Consider the following 18831-nt stretch of genomic DNA (forward strand, 5'->3'; position numbering starts at 1 on the left):
ACTTGTGGCATCAACTATGGCAATTGACTGTTCTATAGCCTAGTGCTTTAATGACTGTGTGTGGCTTCAGAACCACCAGGAGCTGGAAAGGATGCACAGAGTTGGGTGGTCAGCTCTAGTCTATACACTATACCAAACCCCACCTGTACTTAGCTGCCAGCTCTGCCTGAGCAGCCACAGTTGGAGAAAAGCCATGTAGAGTTTTCACAGTCCCAGCAGGCAGGGTAACGAGATGAATAAATGGATCCATGTCTGCCATCAAGTGCTACATCAATGTATTAGTAACTAGGATGCTTATCTAACGTCATGCCAATTACATACCTGCATCCTAAAGGGACCTTCCCACAGGGAGAGAGGCATAGTAAGTTAAAAATATGTGCAATGAGAGAGAGAGGCAGTGATATAAACATTAAAATCAAGACAATACACTAAATATTTGCTCGGCCCATTTCAGGTGTGAACATCATTCATTGTTTGCATAATTTATGGGGCATCCTCATCTTGTGAGCAGTTGGTACTAGTAAGCAAATGAGCTTTTCTGTTTAGCACTTACTGCAAACCAGCAGAAGGAGAATATACAGTGTGTGTTAGATACTGGTCAGGGCTGGGGGAAGGAGAGACCTAGGTTCTTACACAGCCTGGAAGAACCCTACAAACCTGAACACTAAAGTTAGAGTTTTCAAAAGAGACTGCCAGAAGTGGAGGGTTGAGCTGTTTTGCTAACTTTAAGGGCAATTTAGTGAGCAAGAGAACTGGAGCAGACTTGCAAGAATAGAATGACTGCGGAACGGAGGAGCCCGCAGGAGTAGTTGAGATTGCCCCTCCAGACAATTCACCTCGTGTGCCCAGCACACGTAATGGCCACCCTACCTATGCTAGAAGTACCACAAACACTTTTTCTAAAAAGACATATCTAGGTCAGGTCTAAAGACACCCCAGTGAGTAAACCCATAATCCTCGCTGAGACCAGAGTGTGTCCTGGTTTCTACCTGGCAGTGTCTTCCATCAAACAACAAATAAATGACCTGGTAAACGCACCCCCTGATGTGTGACCTGTTTCTGTGCCCACGGCTTCTTCTTAGATAGTCAGATATTATTCCCAGCCTGGACTAATTCAAGCCAGTTCTTCTGTGGGGGTCCTCCGTAGCGCCGTGCATAGAGCAGTCAACCATATATAGAACGAGGGCCCCCGAGCGGTGATGCCCCAGACACCACAGTGGATGGGAAAAACAAAAAGCCAATCAAAAGAACGGTCTCTCTTAACATGGTGTTGTAAATAAAGGAGTATCCTTTGTAGATTACCAGATGTAGGTTTATTCAGCTTAGTTACAGGTAACGCCGCACCATCGAGCTGCTCAGACCACTATCTCCAAATAATTTCTCCAGACAAACAAACATTCTATGGCATCACACACAACTTGGCTGAGCAGCACGTATCAGGGAAGCTAAGGAGAGAGAATGCATTATATCTAAATCAGGGTGTAACACATGGTTTACCATTTCAATAGACTGGTAGAGGGTGTGGGGGGATTTTGGGCCAGATGTATGAAACTTTTTTGCACTCGCAAACGGTGCAAATCGCAAAATTCGGCCGTTTGCGAGTGCAAAAAGTGGTCTGCGATGCATGAAAGGCATTCGCAGACCAAAATTAAGAAAGCGCAAAAATTGCGATTTTTTGCGTTGCGACCTGGTTTTGCGAGTCGCAATTTGCGATTTGCAAAATCCACATCGCAAGGAGATGCAGCAAAAAAAATTGCAAATTGCAATTTTTCGCAGAATGGCAATTTGCACATGCAAAATACCATGAAAAGTAACCGGGTGTTAACCTGGTGCAAAATAAAAAAATGCATTTTTAAATTATACATGTAAAGCACACATGCCCTTTTGGCATGTGTGCACCTTACATGTCCCCAAAACATTTTTGGGGTGCAGCAGAGAGGGACTTAGGCCCCCAGCACCCTGGGGTTTTGCATTTCCAAAATTGCAATTTCTGGTTCAGAAATCGCAATTTTGGAAATGCAAAAAATTCGCAGATATGGGCCAACAGGCCCATAGCTGCGAATGGGGCCGGTATCGCAATTTGCGATTCAGTAATAGCATTTGCGATTTTTAAGAAATCGCTATTACCGAATCGCAATTGTGATACATCGCACTTTGCGAGTCGGAAATAGAGATTTCTTAAAAATCGCTATTTCCGAATCGCAAAGGGCCGTGATGATACATCTGGCCCTTTATCCCTTATGGAAAGAATCAGGGCAGTATGCAGAGCATGTGCTAAAGCCAGGTATCTATCAAGTGCCTTTGTCATCACGAGGGCACTGGGTCACCTCCCCAGCCAAGAGTCACACTACATCAGTTTCTGCAGTACCAGCAAAGATGTCCCCTCTGCTCTTTTAACCCCACAAGCACCCACAATATGAAGCAAACAGCCCACAAAGACCTTTCCAAGTTAGAGAGAGAGAAAGAAAAGAGAGAGAAAGAAAGAGAGAAAAGAGAGAGAAGAAAGAGAAAGAGAAAGAGAAAAAAGAGAAAGAGAGAAAGGGAAAGAGAGAGAAAGGGAGAGAAAGAGAGTGTGTGTCTCTGCTTCACACTACTAAAGAGAGAGACAAAGTAAAAACATGGTTATTTTTGTATTATTGTTTTACTATACTTTTGGGGCTTGATAACACTATTTTGCCTTTGATCATACATTAGGAGTTTTACAATTTTTGTGTCAAACTTAAAAGATAATGCTCTTCTTTTCAGAACCACTACTTCAATATTGGTTTCTTCAAGCCACTTTGGTGTGTTCAATGCCTGAAAAACCTTCTAAAAATTGCACTGACAACACCTCCATCCAGAGTCGAACAGAGATTGTCCAAGCAAGACAGTAATGGCATGCTTTGCAAGACCTGGGTGAAAGGCACCTGGACAGATCCAGTAGTTTTCTCAAAAGCTTTGGAGCTGTGTGGTAACAACTTGTCCTAACAATTTGACCAGAAAAGAAATGCAGGAGATGGAAAAAAATCTGGAAGGGTCATCAGGCTGAGAAATCACTTCATTAGTAGCGAGTACAGTAGGAGCCTCCAGCTGGATGGAAACAATTCCAAGGGAAGGCGTTACTTACAGCCCGTGGAAGTAGAGTGCTTCTTCAGCAGGTACTGACAACCAGGAAGGAAAAGGATCCGAATGACAGCCTGTAGGCCTGCTTGTGAATGATAGCCGGTAGGCCTGCTTGTGAATGATAGCCGGTAGGCCTCCCTTTGGTAACCTGTAGGCCTGCCCGTGATTGATAACCTGTAGGCCTGCCCGTGACTGATAACCTGTAGGCCTGCCCGTGACTGATAGCCTGAAGGCTTACTTGGGAATGGCAGCCTGCCCGTGAGCGGCAGCCTGCAGGCCTCCCTTTGGTAGCCTGCAGGCCTGCCCGTGATTGATAACCTGTAGGCCTACTTGTGAAGTATAGCCTGAAGGCATACTGGCGAATGGTAGCCTGAAGGCCCGCCTGTGAATGGTAGCCCGAAGGCCTACTCGCAAATGGTAGCCCGAAGGCATGCCTGTGAATGGTAGCCCGAAGGCATGCCTGTGAATGGTAGCCCGAAGGCATGCCTGTGAAATACTAGCCTGTAGCCCAACTTGTGAATGGTAGCCCGAAGGCATGCCTGTGAAATACTAGCCTGTAGCCCAACTTGTGAATGGTAGCCTGTAGGCCTCCCTGTGAATGGTAGCCTGTAGGCCTCCCTGTGAATGGTAGCCTGTAGGCCTCCCTGTGAATGGTAGCCTGTAGGCCTCCCTGTGAATGGTAGCCTGTAGGCCTCTGTTTGGTAGCCTACCTGTGAATGATAACCTTTAAGTCTACTTGTGAATAACAGCTTGTAGGCCTAGTTGTGAATTATAGCCTGTAGGCCTACATGTGAATGGTAGCCTGTAGGACTCCCTTTGAATGGTATCCTGTAGGCCTACTTGTGAATGGTAGCCTGTAGGCCTACTTGTGAATGGCAGCTTGTATGCCTACTTGTGAATGGCAGCTTGTATGCCTACTTGTGAATGGCAGCTTGTATGCCTACTTGTGAATAATAGCCTGCAGTCTACTTGTGAATAAAAGCTTGCAGGCCTAGTTGTGAATTATAGCCTGTATAGCCTACTTGTGAATGGTAGCTTGTAGGACTCCCTTTGAATGGTATCCTGTATGTCTAATTATGAATGGTAGCCTGTGGGCCTACTTGTGAATGGTAGCCTGTGGGCCTACTTGTGAATGGTAGCCTGTGGGCCTACTTGTGAATGGTAGCCTGTGGGCCTACTTGTGAATGGTAGCCTGTGGGCCTACTTGTGAATGGTAGCCTGTGGGCCTACTTGTGAATGGTAGCCTGTGGGCCTACTTGTGAATGGTAGCCTGTGGGCCTACTTGTGAATGGCAGCCTGTATGCCTACTTGTGAATGGTAGCCTGTAACCCTACTTGTGAAGGGTAGCCTGAAGGCCTACCTGTGAATGGTAGCCTGTAGGCCTCCCTATCAACAGTATACTGTAGGCCTCCCTTTGAATGGTAGCCTGTAGACGTACTTGATGACAAATGTTTACAAAAACCTGTAGATGACAGCAGGGCCAAATCATTCAATTTAGGATCCGTTTCCCTACTTGTGAATGGTGGCCTGTAGGCCTCCCTTTCAATGGTGGCCTGTAGACCTACTTGTGAATGGTAGCCTGTAGGCCTCCCTTTCAATGGTGGCCTGTAGACCTACTTGTGGATGGTAGCCTGTTGACCTACTTGTGAATGGTGGCCTGTAGACCTACTTGTGAATGGTGGCCTGTTGACCTACTTGTGAATGGTGGCCTGTTGACCTCCCTTTCAATGGTAGCCTGTAGACCTACTTGTGAATGATAGCCTTTAGGCCTCCGTTTCAATGGTAGCCTGTAGACCTACTTGGGAATGGTAGCCTGTAGACCTCCCTTTCAATGGTAGCCCGTAGACCTACTTGGGAATGGTAGCCTGTAGGCCTCCTTGGGAATGGTAGCCTGTAGGCCTCCTTGTGAATGGTAGCCTGTAGGCCTCCTTGGGAATGGTAGCCTGTAGACCTACTTGGGAATGGTAGCCTGTAGGCCTCCTTGTGAATGGTAGCCTGTAGACCTACTTGGGAATGGTAGCCTTTAGGCCTCCCTTTCAATGGTAGCCTGTAGACCTACTTGGGAATGGTAGCCTGTAGGCCTCCCTTTCAATGGTAGCCCGTAGACCTACTTGGGAATGGTAGCCTGTAGGCCTCCTTGTGAATGGTAGCCTGTAGACCTACTTGGGAATGGTAGCCTGTAGACCTCCTTGATGACCAATGTTTACAAAAACCTCCAGATGACAGCAGGGCTAAATCATTCAGTTTAGGGTCAGATTCCCTACTGATCTGGCAATCGGAGAAAAGATACATCATTATTTAATCAATTATTGAGGCCAGAATTGTATTATCTGTGGTAGATTAAACATGGTCTCTGAAATGTGGCTAATTAATACCACAACAAACATTGAGACTGTGGAATTCGGTTTGCCTGGGCTCGAGGAGGTGGGCAGAGACTTAGGGGGGGTTGAATAGTTTGGGTTGGGTATTTTCATGTATGGTTGGTTATGCGAGAGGAGACGCATTTCTTCTTTGTGTGAGAATTTGATGATTACATTTCTTAGGCGGGTACCATGCGGATTCTGACCACATAGCATTCAGCTTCCCTTCCTCCAATATGTTTGTGGGTATGTAAAGGGCATGTGAAGGTCATGTTGCACACGCGTGAGCAGTTAAGGTCAGGTGGCAACCACAAGTCGACCTTTCCTACTTTTGTAGGTTCTAGAATGGTCATGGCCTGTTTTCAGAAAGTGCACAGAACAAGACACCCCGAGAAAGAGGCGCTGGAAACCCCCTCCTGAGAACACCGCCGCCTCCCCCTCAGTTCTCGTCAGGCGCGCGCCACATGCCTCGAGTTAGTGCTGGAAAAAAAAAAACAAGCGTTTCAAGGCGCACGTCGCCACGCCTCGGGTCACCGCTGGAAAAAACATCTCTTTTCACCCGGGCACAGGACGCAGATTACCAGCAAACCACGGGGCACCGCTCTGTGTACAAGCCGCTCCCCGCCCTCCTCGTGCTGGGGGGGGGGGGGGGGGGGAGTCACAGAGAGGGTGTGGAATGGCGGGAACCTGAGGTGGACACAGCGAGGAGAGATGGTGGTGGTGGTGGTGGTGGGTGTGTGTGTGTGTGTGGAGGGGTGGGAGGAAAGGTCCGTGGACCATGCCTAATAAACCGCCCCCCCCCCCCCCCCCCGACTTCAGCCTCACTCACCTTCATACAGCTTCACTTTTTCCTCCAACAGCAGCAAGCCTTTTGCAAGAAGCTGGTTCTGAAAACAAACGGAAGGAAAACCGGGGTTATTAGGACTGAAAGAATATTGGCGCTATAGCGAACGCGTTTCTTAGCGCTCCAGAAACTTCTTGGCAGAGACCAGGGGTCTTCAAACTGGGAGGGGGCGAACAGGCTCTGGCCAAAAGAAGCATTATGCAGATAACAATGCTTTGTTTTAAGCATAAAATAATTTATTGCATTTTTAAAAATGTAACAGAATTTAACTGGAAAGTTTAAATAAGCCCAGACATATTTAAACATTGACAACTTGTTATAATAATTGTGAAAAATTCTGAGGGGGGCCCGATGATTATTTTTTCCATCTGAGGAGCAGGGCATTAAAAAAAGTTTGAAAACCTCCGGCATAGATGCTGAAACTGTTTGGGGTTAGTGTTTAGGGGTCTACTCCAGCCCCTCCCCCCACGTTCATACTCTGAGTAACTGACCAAACACGGTCTTAAGCTTTACCTTCACACTAGTCCAATGTACGGTCTAGGCGCTTGATTGCGTTTAGTGAGTTTTTGCCCACACCATGTCCGCCACGAAGTATGCTAGGTATCTTCCATGCTTTCTGTGCACGGCCGTTAACTGCACCCTCACTTGTGAACTTTACTTCGGAATTAGACGTTTATGAAGTGCGCCAATCGTGTTTTTTGCCTCTCGTGCTAGAGAGCAGCGCTAGCGGCCTACGACACCCTCAGTACCTCTCGTCTCCAGCTTTACTGTTGCCTTCCTCCCAGGTCTTTGGGCCAGATGTATCAAGGTTTTTTGCATTCGCAAACCGTGCGAATGCCCGTGTGCGAATGCAAAAAGCCAGTTTAGAATGTATGAAAGACATTCTGAACGCAATATTAAGGAATCGCTAAAATAGCGATTCTTTAAAATTGCGACCCTGTTTAGAGAGTCGCAAATTGCGACGCTCTAAATAAGAAATGACAAATAAGGATTCCTTATTTGCGATTTCCTAGCACATGTATGAAGCCATTCCTAAATGCGATTTGGGCATTTAGGAATCGCTGTTTACCACCAGGTTGAACCTGGTGGTAACCATGTGCAAAATTTTAAAATGCATTTTAAATGCATTTTAAAAATGTACATGTAAAGCACACATGCCCTTTTGGCATGTGTGCACCTTACATGTCCCAAAAAATAATTTTGGGGTGCAGCAGAGGGGGCCTTAGGCCCCCAGCACCCTGGGGTTTTGAATTTCCAAAATTGCGATTTCTGGTTAAGAAATCGCAATTTTGGAAATGCAAAAAATTTGCAGATATGGGCCAACAGGCCCATAGGTGCGAATGGGGCCGGTATAGCAATTTGTGATTCGGTAATAGCATTTGCGATTTTTAAGAAATCGCTATTACAGATTCGCAAATGTGATACGTGGCATTTTGCAAGTCAGAAATAGCGATTTCTTAAAAATAAAAAATAAAAATCTCTATTTCCGAATCGCAAAAGGCCTTCATGATACATCTGGCCCTTTGTTCTTGGGCGCTGCCCACGTGGTTATGCTGGTTTAGCTGCTAGCATCAGTTCTGCTGGGAAGGGACAGCCAGGGCTTGCAGCAGGGGTCTCCAACCTTTTCTATAATAAGAGCTACTTATGCTCAGTGTAATTCATTCACTGCTACTATGAGGATTACTGTTGTGATGGTGACCACATCAGACCAGATTACAATAGTGACCACAGTATGGAAGATTACTACCAGCCGTCACCTCAGTGCACCAGGCATGGGTGCCAGCAGTAAACAAGCATTTGCAATGCAATAGGTCTCGCATTTGCTCGAGTTAAAGCTAGTAGCATTGTAAATTCCTAACTGGACTTTTTTTGCCACATAAATTGAAAATAAAAAGTAAAACATAAGCGAGCAGATTCAAAATGCCACGGCCACCAGAAGCATAAGCCCGAAGGAAAGACACTAAAGGAAAAAGCTCTCTCGCAGTCAAACGTATCGGCAAACGTGCAATTATCCATTTAACAGGGTCGATGGCCAAGGCGATAACAAAACAGCCCCAAGCAGGGACAAACGTACAGCATTTACCAATGATAACAAACGATTTTTGAAAGGCAAGCCCACAAACGAGTGATCGTGATGGGCGCGCAGTGGGCGTGGTTTAAAGCCTACATATAGGTTACAACAGGCCAGAGCGCTTGCGCGCTTGACCTAAAAAAAGGCTTTGCCAATATCGAATGCCTCGACATGGGTAACACATCACCCACAGCAGCAATGCCTCTGGTACTGAGGTAATAACATTTGTAAAAAGTCTCCCCAGTGTGACATGATTTATCAATCAAATAGCAGACTTAAGTATATTTTGGAAATTCAACCATTTTGCTACAAATAGCTTACGAGTTAGGAAAATAAAGATATTTTCAAATATTTTTGTATGCGTATGTTAATTCAACCAAGCAAAAGCTTCTAATTCAGTAAGCAGAACAGAGAGGATCTACTTACAGGTAGCTGGAGATCTCCCAGTAGCTGAGGAGCTACTCGATAGGAAAGACTGGTTTTAGATTTTACGTGTGCGGTCTCCAGTTTGGCCCTAAGGTTGCTACCCAAGGACACCTTATGGGTTATACTGTACGTGCAACAGTTTAAGAACATTATAAGTAACAGATGTTGCTGTTACCTACAGGAACAATATTCAGTTACTCGACTTCAGAAGAGTTAAGGGCCAAGTCCCACTCCCTGTCCAAATTACTTATTTTAACCCGCAAGCCACACAAAGATGTCAGCAGCGAGTAATTAACTCCTGCAGTAATGTCGCTTTCAGAGTTATCGACAGTGTTAGTAATTTTCCCCACCACTCGTTATAGATGCAGCCATCACTGAAGCAACAGCAGGCCCATGGAACCCCACTTTACTAGCCAGCTTCGTTTCGGGCCCATCGCACCCATGCCATTAAACTGCCCCTTCTGCAGGGGGGTCGTGCCAGCCACAGCCCTCCCAGTGGCCCATCTGGTCTATATGAATGTGGCTGCTGTTCTTTTCGCTTCAGCTGAAAGGCAGTGGCAGGAGTCCGCCAGCCTGCCAATGAGGACACGATAATTCTCTCTGGCAAGGGGGCTCACAGTAACACAATAACCTTTTTTTGTTTGTTATTCACACACGAGCACTATACTTCTCTCTGGCATTGAGTACTCAAAATAGAGGTCTTTGTTCATAAACATGCACACTACACTTCTCTCTCGCGGGGGGTCAAATTAAAGGCTACACTCTGTCACTGGGGGCTCAAATTAAAGGTTTGTATTCACAGATACACACAACTCCTCTCGGTCCATAAGGCCTCAAATTAAAGGTTTGTATTCACAAACACCACACTACACAGCTCTGTCACTGGGGGCTCACAATAAAGGTTTCTATTCACAAACATACACACTACACCCCTATGTCACTGGGGGCTCACAATAAAGGGTTCTATTCACAACCATGCGCACTACACCCACTGTCACTGGGGGCTCACAATAAAGGGTTCTATTCACAAACATGCCCACTACACCCACTGTCACTGGGGGTCACAATAAAGGGTTCTATTCACAAACATGCGCACTACACCCCTATGTCACTGGGGCCTCACAATAAAGGGTTCTAGTCACAAACATGCGCACTACACCCACTGTCACTGGGGGTCACAATAAAGGGTTCTATTCACAAACATGCACACTACACCCCTATGTCACTGGGGGCTCACAATAAAGGGTTCTATTCACAAACATGCACACTACACCCCTCAGTCACTGGGGGCTCACAATAAAGGGTTCTATTCACAAACATGCACACTACACTGCTCGGTCACTGGGGGCTCACAATAAAGGGTTCTATTCACAAACATGCGCACTACACCCACTGTCACTGGGGCTCACAATAAAGGGTTCTATTCACAAACATGCACACTACACCCCTATGTCACTGGGGACCCACAAGAAAGGTTTCTATTCACAAACATGCACACTACACCCCTATGTCACTGGGGACCCACAAGAAAGGTTTCTATTCACAAACATGCCCACTACACCCACTGTCACTGGGGCTCACAATAAAGGGTTCTATTCACAAACATGCGCACTACACCCCTAGGTCACTGGGGCTCACAATAAAGGGTTCTATTCACAAACATGCGCACTACACCCCTATGTCACTGGGGCTCACAATAAAGGGTTCTATTCACAAACATGCCCACTACACCCACTGTCACTGGGGCTCACAATAAAGGGTTCTATTCACAAACATGCACACTACACCCACTGTCACTGGGGCTCACAATAAAGGGTTCTATTCACAAACATGCGCACTACACCCCTATGTCACTGGGGACCCACAAGAAAGGTTTCTATTCACAAACATGCCCACTACACCCACTGTCACTAGGGCTCACAATAAAGGGTTCTATTCACAAACATGCGCACTACACCCACTGTCACTGGGGCTCACAAGAAAGGTTTATATATGTTCCTACATATGGTTATTATTTAAGCACCAAATCAAGCATATATATTTAACAAAAGGCTGCAGTTACTACTTCCAAAGAAAAAAATAATGTCTCAAAACGTGCTTTTTTTTTTTTTTTTAAACAGTACAGCTGTGAACGTCTGTACATGTTTCCATCGACCAACTGTGAACGCAATTGGCTGGAAAACAAAACTAAGGGGCAAATAACAATCTGATGTATCGAGAGGGAAACCTGTGCCGTTTCTAAGCGCGACTGCAGCATGTGTTAGTTCGTCTGATTTACTGCGTCTGTGATCAGAACAACCCCTGCCCCGGGAACCTGACGTCGGGGCTGATTCCGAGAGTAAGGGGCCCCCGGACACCCCGTGGTCGTGTTCCCCTGTCGCCTATTTCGAGAGTCTGAGCGCGTCTTCTTGGCGCTGATGTAATATCGGTCGCAGTAAAGCACAGAATCAATATGCTGTTCCTGATACACTTGCACATCGGAATGTCCTCGAACAATGGACAGGATGGAATGTTCGATTGTCCGAGGAACGCTCCCCCTTCCACGTGGAATCTGTCCTTGTGCGCTAATTAACATCTTGAACCCTTCCACAAGACAGAGTTCCCGCTCAAGGATCTAGCGCCTCTGGCTAGGGGGATGGGCCGCCCCAAGAGATCCACCTGGAATCATCTGCACTTGGCCAGCAAATGCTCCATTGACATCTTGAGAAAACCCTTCCTCCATCTGCCTAGTTTGGGGCAGGTGAAGCAGGTGCCCGGTGCCCCGCACCCCCACCAGCAGTGTTCTTCCCTATACTTGTTCTGCTCAGTGCTTAATTTGAGCCGGTGGTTTCCGGTGCGGTGTGCCAGCACTTATATTTGAGGACCGGCACTTATTTTTCTGCCTCAAGCATTTACTGCGAGCAAAAGACACATATGGAAAAGACGGAGGAAAAGAAAATCGAGAAAGCGTCACAATGGGAGAAAGCTGGCAGAGTGAGATGAAGGGGCAGGGAATGTCTGCAAATGGATTAGAGCCTGAGATGGCTTTAGGATTACGCTGCCTCAGTATTCTGTGCTCACACATTTAATTGCAGCAGCCGCAAGTTTAAGAGGAGAGCTTTGGGCACCTGCACGTTTTTATTTACAAATTAAGCACTGGTACTACTGTGCGGTTGCCAGAGGGTTGAAACTTTGAACGGGGTTTCCCTAGCCTGTGTGTTATGAGTCAGGCGGAAGGCCCAACCATATATTTTCTCCTGTTCTCTATTAGACAGGGCCACCCCTAAATCTTTCTCCCACCTGTTTCAGGCCAGAGATCAAAGCACTGGGGTTAGTTGCCGTAAGAAATGTATAGATTATAGAGATGAGTTATCACGAGGACTGTCTGAGACATTTCTCTAACCTTGTTAGTGGTAGAGAGAAACATACGGTTTTGTCTAGGAAGTAGCACCAGGCATCTAATTTGCCTTTGATTCATGGAGTTTATATACATATATACATGAAAAAATAAATAATAATAATTTGGAGAGTCACTGGGCAATTTTACTTATGGACCCAACAGTGGGAGAAATTATGGGACAATACCCACAAATGACTTTTAGAAGAACAGCAAATCTAAGGGACAAATTAACACACAGTCATTTCCAAATAAGAAAAACAAACTGGTTACAGAAACCTGGTTTTTGGAAATGCAGTAGCTGTAAGTCATGTAAAATTGGTGTGAACAAGAAAGAGTACTCTACAAATACTGGCATGGAAAGAGTGATACGCAAACATTTGAATTGTAAAAGTCGTTTCACAGTATATGTGATTGAGTGCCCTTGTGGGCTGAAATATATCGGCAGTACTACAGGGAGTGCAGAATTATTAGGCAAGTTGTATTTTTGAGGATTAATTTTATTATTGAACAACAACCATGTTCTCAATGAACCCAAAAAACTCATTAATATCAAAGCTGAATATTTTTGGAAGTAGTTTTTAGTTTGTTTTTAGTTTTAGCTATGTTAGGGGGATATCTGTGTGTGCAGGTGACTATCACTGTGCATAATTATTAGGCAACTTAACAAAAAAAAATATATACCCATTTCAATTATTTGTTATTACCAGTGAAACCAATATAACATCTCAACATTCACAAATATACATTTCTGACATTCAAAAACAAAACAAAAACAAATCAGTGACCAATATAGCCACCTTTCTTTGCAAGGACACTCAAAAGCCTGCCATCCATGGATTCTGTCAGTGTTTTGATCTGTTCACCATCAACATTGCGTGCAGCAGCAACCACAGCCTCCCAGACACTGTTCAGAGAGGTGTACTGTTTTCCCTCCTTGTAAATCTCACATTTGATGATGGACCACAGGTTCTCAATGGGGTTCAGATCAGGGGAACAAGGAGGCCATGTCATTAGATTTCCTTCTTTTATACCCTTTCTTGCCAGCCACGCTGTGGAGTACTTGGACGCGTGTGATGGAGCATTGTCCTGCATTAAAATCATGTTTTTCTTGAAGGATGCAGACTTCTTCCTGTACCACTGCTTGAAGAAGGTGTCTTCCAGGAACTGGCAGTAGGACTGGGAGTTGAGCTTGACTCCATCCTCAACCCGAAAAGGCCCCACAAGCTCATCTTTGATGATACCAGCCCAAACCAGTACTCCACCTCCACCTTGCTGGCGTCTGAGTCGGACTGGAGCTCTCTGCCCTTTACCAATCCAGCCACGGGCCCATCCATCTGGCCCATCAAGACTCACTCTCATTTCATCAGTCCATAAAACCTTAGAAAAATCAGTCTTGAGATATTTCTTGGCCCAGTCTTGACGTTTCTGCTTGTGTGTCTTGTTCAGTGGTGGTCGTCTTTCAGCCTTTCTTACCTTGGCCATGTCTCTGAGTATTGCACACCTTGTGCTTTTGGGCACTCCAGTGATGTTGCAGCTCTGAAATATGGCCAAACTGGTGGCAAGTGGCATCGTGGCAGCTGCACGCTTGACTTTTCTCAGTTCATGGGCAGTTATTTTGCGCCTTGGTTTTTCCACACGCTTCTTGCGACCCTGTTGACTATTTTGAATGAAACGCTTGATTGTTCGATGATCACGCTTCAGAAGCTTTGCAATTTTAAGAGTGCTGCATCCCTCTGCAAGATATCTCACTATTTTTGACTTTTCTGAGCCTGTCAAGTCCTTCTTTTGACCCATTTTGCCAAAGGAAAGGAAGTTGCCTAATAATTATGCACACCTGATATAGGGTGTTGATGTCATTAGACCACACCCCTTCTCATTACAGAGATGCACATCACCTAATATGCTTAATTGGTAGTAGGCTTTCGAGCCTATACAGCTTGGAGTAAGACAACATGCATAAAGAGGATGATGTGGTCAAAATACTCATTTGCCTAATAATTCTGCACTCCCTGTATATGTGAAACTAAAAAGCGAATTTTAGAACACATTCGAGCATCTATCAATACAGATAGGAGCTATGCAACGGCGAGACACATGGAACAAAAACATGATAGCAAGTGGGAACTCATGACATTTTATGCAATTGATCAGGTACCAAAACTGGAGCGCGGTGGTGATAGAGAAAAGAAATTACGCCAGCTGGAATCCAGATATATGCTGGATATCCGATCTCGCACTCCGTTAGGTTTAAACCAGGATGAAGAGTTATTTGTACACCTATAAGGGTTAAAAAGCTTGCCGTTTATCTAACTGAATTTCATCATTTTTAAGATGCTTCTCCTTGGGGGTTTGTTTTGGCCTATATGTTAGTAAAGAGAAAAGAGAAGAAAACATTTTTCCGTTTTTTTATTTCGGAGGGAAGAATAGGCTTTTGCTTCACCCTTTACTTTCCCTTCACTTTCCCACCCGTCATACCTCCCTCCCCTTGTTCTTTCTTTCTCACCTCCTCTTTCTGTCTTTCTTAGTTATTATTATGATGGACATATACATATTTTTGGCGCCAAAAATAGAAGTTTATTGCAGTAATAACATCAAAATAGACTGACATCAGAGGTGTAGGATTAAGTGTGGGCCATTGTTAAAATAGATTTTTGGGGATTGTGCTATTATAGGCAAGAAATGAATATGATCCTTATTCTATTAATTTAAAAATTAATGAGGCTCCATGCAGTATGTTAAAACACCTCTAGAACTGCTCTAATATTGTTTTTCAATCAATTTAAGAAACAAAATTTAAAATAATGCATGTTAAAATAATTTAATTTATTTGACGAGATGTTATAAACTACATCTACCAGAAGACATAGCAAATGGGAAATTGAGGAGACAAACATCTCGGATTTTTGTAACAATATTATTGTTGGTTGAAGAACATTAGTAAAAAAAGTTTTTGTTTTTTCTTGCTAAAGTGTATATATTTTGTGATGTTAAGGAGCATTTTTTGATTTTTTGATGTTTGGGTGCAATTTTAGTAGTATTTCTTCTGTTGAGTCTAGGTAGTTTAGTTAAAGCGCTAAATGAGTACACCGGAAACACCTGTGAACAAGGTCCGGTGCGACCGAAACGAGTCAGGGGATTCCTGTCTTGTTTGTTTGTAATCCCACGGTTGGAATAAAAGTTTAATTATTAATTGCACAATGACGGAGTGCGGTTCTTTTCTCTTGACAAAGTGAAAGAGAAATCCCCTTCTTTTGAAATACGGACGTCCTGCCTTCAATCAGCACCACCGGTGAAATAAGTGCGCCACAACACGCTTGTCAGGACAATTCTCCTCTTTTTACATACATATATATATATATATATATATATATATATATATATATATATGTTGTTTTTACCTCTGAACAGTTTAATATGGTAAAAAGATTGTATTGTATTGTAATCGTATTTATATAGCGCTTACTACCCCTAATGAGGCGTCGAAGCGCTTTTCGATGAGCAGCACGCTACTCTGGAACCCAACAAGAATTAGTGATGGATTAGTATAATTTAATAATGAGTACAGTTTTAGTATTATTATGAGTTAATTTGAGCCGCGGATATGAGAGTTTGTTAGTTAGATTGACTGGAGTAATGGAGGGGCGGAGGAGGAAAGAAATCCAGAAGTGTTAATTGGGAGTATATCCTTCATTTACTCAACCCAAAGGCTTGGGATGAGTAAAGGGGGGCGGAGGGGGAAGAGTATGTGGAAGGGTTAGGGAGAGCATAGTAGCAGGGTAAATGCATGCCATTATACACCTCCTGAAGCTCCACTCCTGAAATGAGTCCGAACCCATAGATGGTTACAATCCAACATAAAGGAAATTGATGTGTACAGTGAAGGGTATACAGTAGGCCCAGTTTCGGGGAGATGTTATCCCAGAGCCGTTTTAAGGCGTGGATACAGTGGGCTCAGGCCCAGGGTACCAGCCTTTTGAGGGGGGGGGTGGTGGGAGGGTGGGGGGGGCTTCTAGAACCACCTCTGTTCGGCAGAGTCTTGCCCAGATGCCCTTGAGTAATTCTTAAACATATTGTTTTAAATACGGTTTTCTTTTAATTTATTTTCAATTTAGGGGAACTCTATTACAAACATTTTACACAGAATGTTGTATGTTTCACACACCATTCATAGAAACATTTCTTTTAAACCTAAACAGGACCTTACATACGAGAAGTGGGAGGGTGTCACAGTGATTATTTCCAGTAATATTGGTGAACTGCTGTGTTACTATATTGAAAACACACGTCACAATCCCTGAATATTAGATGTGAACTTGTCGAATTTGGACGAGTCTGCCTGTGCACTGTCAGTGACCTGTCCGAAGAGGGTATGGAGGACCTTAAATTGGATCAAAACAGAGGCCCCCAAAATACGTTTGGCCCAGGGCCCCACAATCCTTAAAATGTCCTTGCCAGATCAACAATGTGACCCTAGTTACAGGTGAGGAATATAGAGTTCATCTTCTCTGATGCTGGCCAAAGGGCAATTCCTGCAATCAAGTGGTCCATAAAGTTCCATTGCTTTGATGTTTCTCCATTACTGTGTTCTACTAGGGTCCCCCAAATGGGCGCTTGGGAATAGGTCACAACATTTAGAATATCTACACTGCATTGTTTCAGGATCTCCTGCAGTTTTCCATTAGGCATTCCCAGGGCTTTCCCCTTTCAGATAAGGGGGTTAATTAGATCCTGGAGCTGGTTGAGTCAGGGGCGGTGCTTGCAGGGCAGCAGTTCAGAACACACAGCTAGGAACAATGTTTCCAATGGTGGAAATCTTTCAGAATGTTCTGGAAAACACTAGAGTAGTTTAGCACGGCCACCTGCACTGCGGTGTGACCAACATGTACTTCCAAGTGTGTTATCCATTCGGAGTGCCATGATGAGGGGGATGAGCCTACCGGTCTCCGCGGCCGGGTGTGGGAGTGGATGGAGACCGAGGGCCTCAGATTTCGAAACATTGATGCTGAAGTTAGGAATGGTCTGGAAGGTCTCCATCTCTTCCAAGACAGGTGGGAGAGACAAGTGGACTGTTCGGGTAAGGGTAAGCATCAAAATGTCTAAACATGGTCACCTTAAACGTAGGATTCCCAATTTTTAAGCCCTTTGATGTCCTTTCTGCTACATGTATAGTTCGTGTAGGGCTGAGTTCTGCAAAGTTGGTCCTGGAGAGCCGGATCCATTCCAGCTTTTTAGCATATCCACATTGAGAAAAAAGGTGTTTCAGAAATCTAAATTTTTCTAAATGCGGATTTGCTAAAAACCTGGCATGGACCCGGCTCTCCAGGACCGACTATGCAGAACCCTGGTGTAGGGGGTCCAACGCCAACATATGAATGGTGAAAGGGGCAGCCTTGCTTAGTGCCTTTCTCTATCTTGATGGGGTTCGAGGGCATATCATTCACTTAAATACAGATGCCAGGGGCTTGACTGCTTCCCATGAACCAGCTAAGGAAGTACCCCCCCCCCCCAAATCCCTTGAACCACCTCCCTCCTATATGTCCAATTCACTCTACTGAATGTCCTTTTCGGCGCCAACAAGAGCACCAGGTTATTTTGTGGTTCGTATAGTTTTTTCTCCACAGTGTGTAAAAGGGTTTTGTAATGGTCTTCACATTGTTGCATAGATTCACTGATATCTGGGAGGAGTGAGGAGTGGTCCCAGGGGAGATGCCAAAATGGCGGCAAGTAGCTTAAGAACTATACTCAAGAGAGACTGGACGGCAGGCGCCACATTGTGAGGGATCTTCACCTGGTTGGGTCATCACTACGCCCAACGAACCTCACTGTGGGGGCGAGGAGACCTACTTCAGGTATGTTGTGGAGTATTTGGTTAGGACAGGGCAGGCTTTAGCCATATATTTTCTCCTGTTCTCTATTAGACAGGACCACCCTTAAACCTTTCCCTCACCTTTTTTGGCCAGGGATCAAAGCACTGGGGTTAGTTGTGGTAAGAAATTTGTAGATTAAAGAGATGACTTATCTCAAACGCGTCCAGTGAGAATCTTTTTTGGCGCGACCCATGACCTTCGCCACAGAATCCCTCACTACCACCTTTCAACAGTAGCCCTCATCTCTCCAAAGCCCCTCTCTCGCATGATCTGTATCTGTTTCATAGCACTTCTCATGGCGGTGTAGGGACTCGGAGCACTTTGCATCAGACACCCACACATTATACAGAGACAACGAATCATACATGTGTAGATCAGTCTACAGGAATGATACATAAGGTAATGAGGATGACCAGGTCTAGGCAGTAGCCATACTAGTAGGCAGAATACTTTATAAGACTCTTTGGTTTGGAGAAGCACACACTCTAAATTTAAAACTTAGCACAGTGGTTGGGGTGGCTTTACTAATAAGAATCTACTTTTACCCAAACAAACTCTTTTTAGCAAGAGGATAATGAACGGAGGGGGGAAATCAGCCTTCTAGCCTATAGCATGCAGTTTACATGCAGCTCCATGGTGACCGTTCATAGCTCACTGTGCTAGATTATCATTATAACCTGTGAACTGCGCAGTAACAAAAGGATCTCTGTTACAAAAGCAGTATCACACACACACGCATATATATATCTATCTCAGCTCCAACAGATCCAAAGTGGCGCGCT

The 18831-nt window shown here is 44.8% G+C and overlaps 1 protein-coding gene across 2 annotated transcripts in view; it reads right to left on the bottom strand.

Moving 5' to 3' along the window:
• The window catches only part of PRR5L (proline rich 5 like), a 183417-nt gene that overhangs the window by 78921 nt on the left and 85665 nt on the right, over positions 1-18831 (bottom strand). For both annotated transcript variants that reach the window (XM_069221822.1, XM_069221823.1), the window contains exon 5: positions 6292-6349. In XM_069221822.1, coding sequence (XP_069077923.1) covers positions 6292-6349 — 58 coding nt within the window. The remainder of the gene's footprint in view (positions 1-6291; positions 6350-18831) is intronic.

This window comes from Pleurodeles waltl, chromosome 3_1, assembly GCF_031143425.1.
Source record: "Pleurodeles waltl isolate 20211129_DDA chromosome 3_1, aPleWal1.hap1.20221129, whole genome shotgun sequence".
In the NCBI taxonomy this organism is placed as follows: Eukaryota; Metazoa; Chordata; class Amphibia; order Caudata; family Salamandridae; genus Pleurodeles; species Pleurodeles waltl.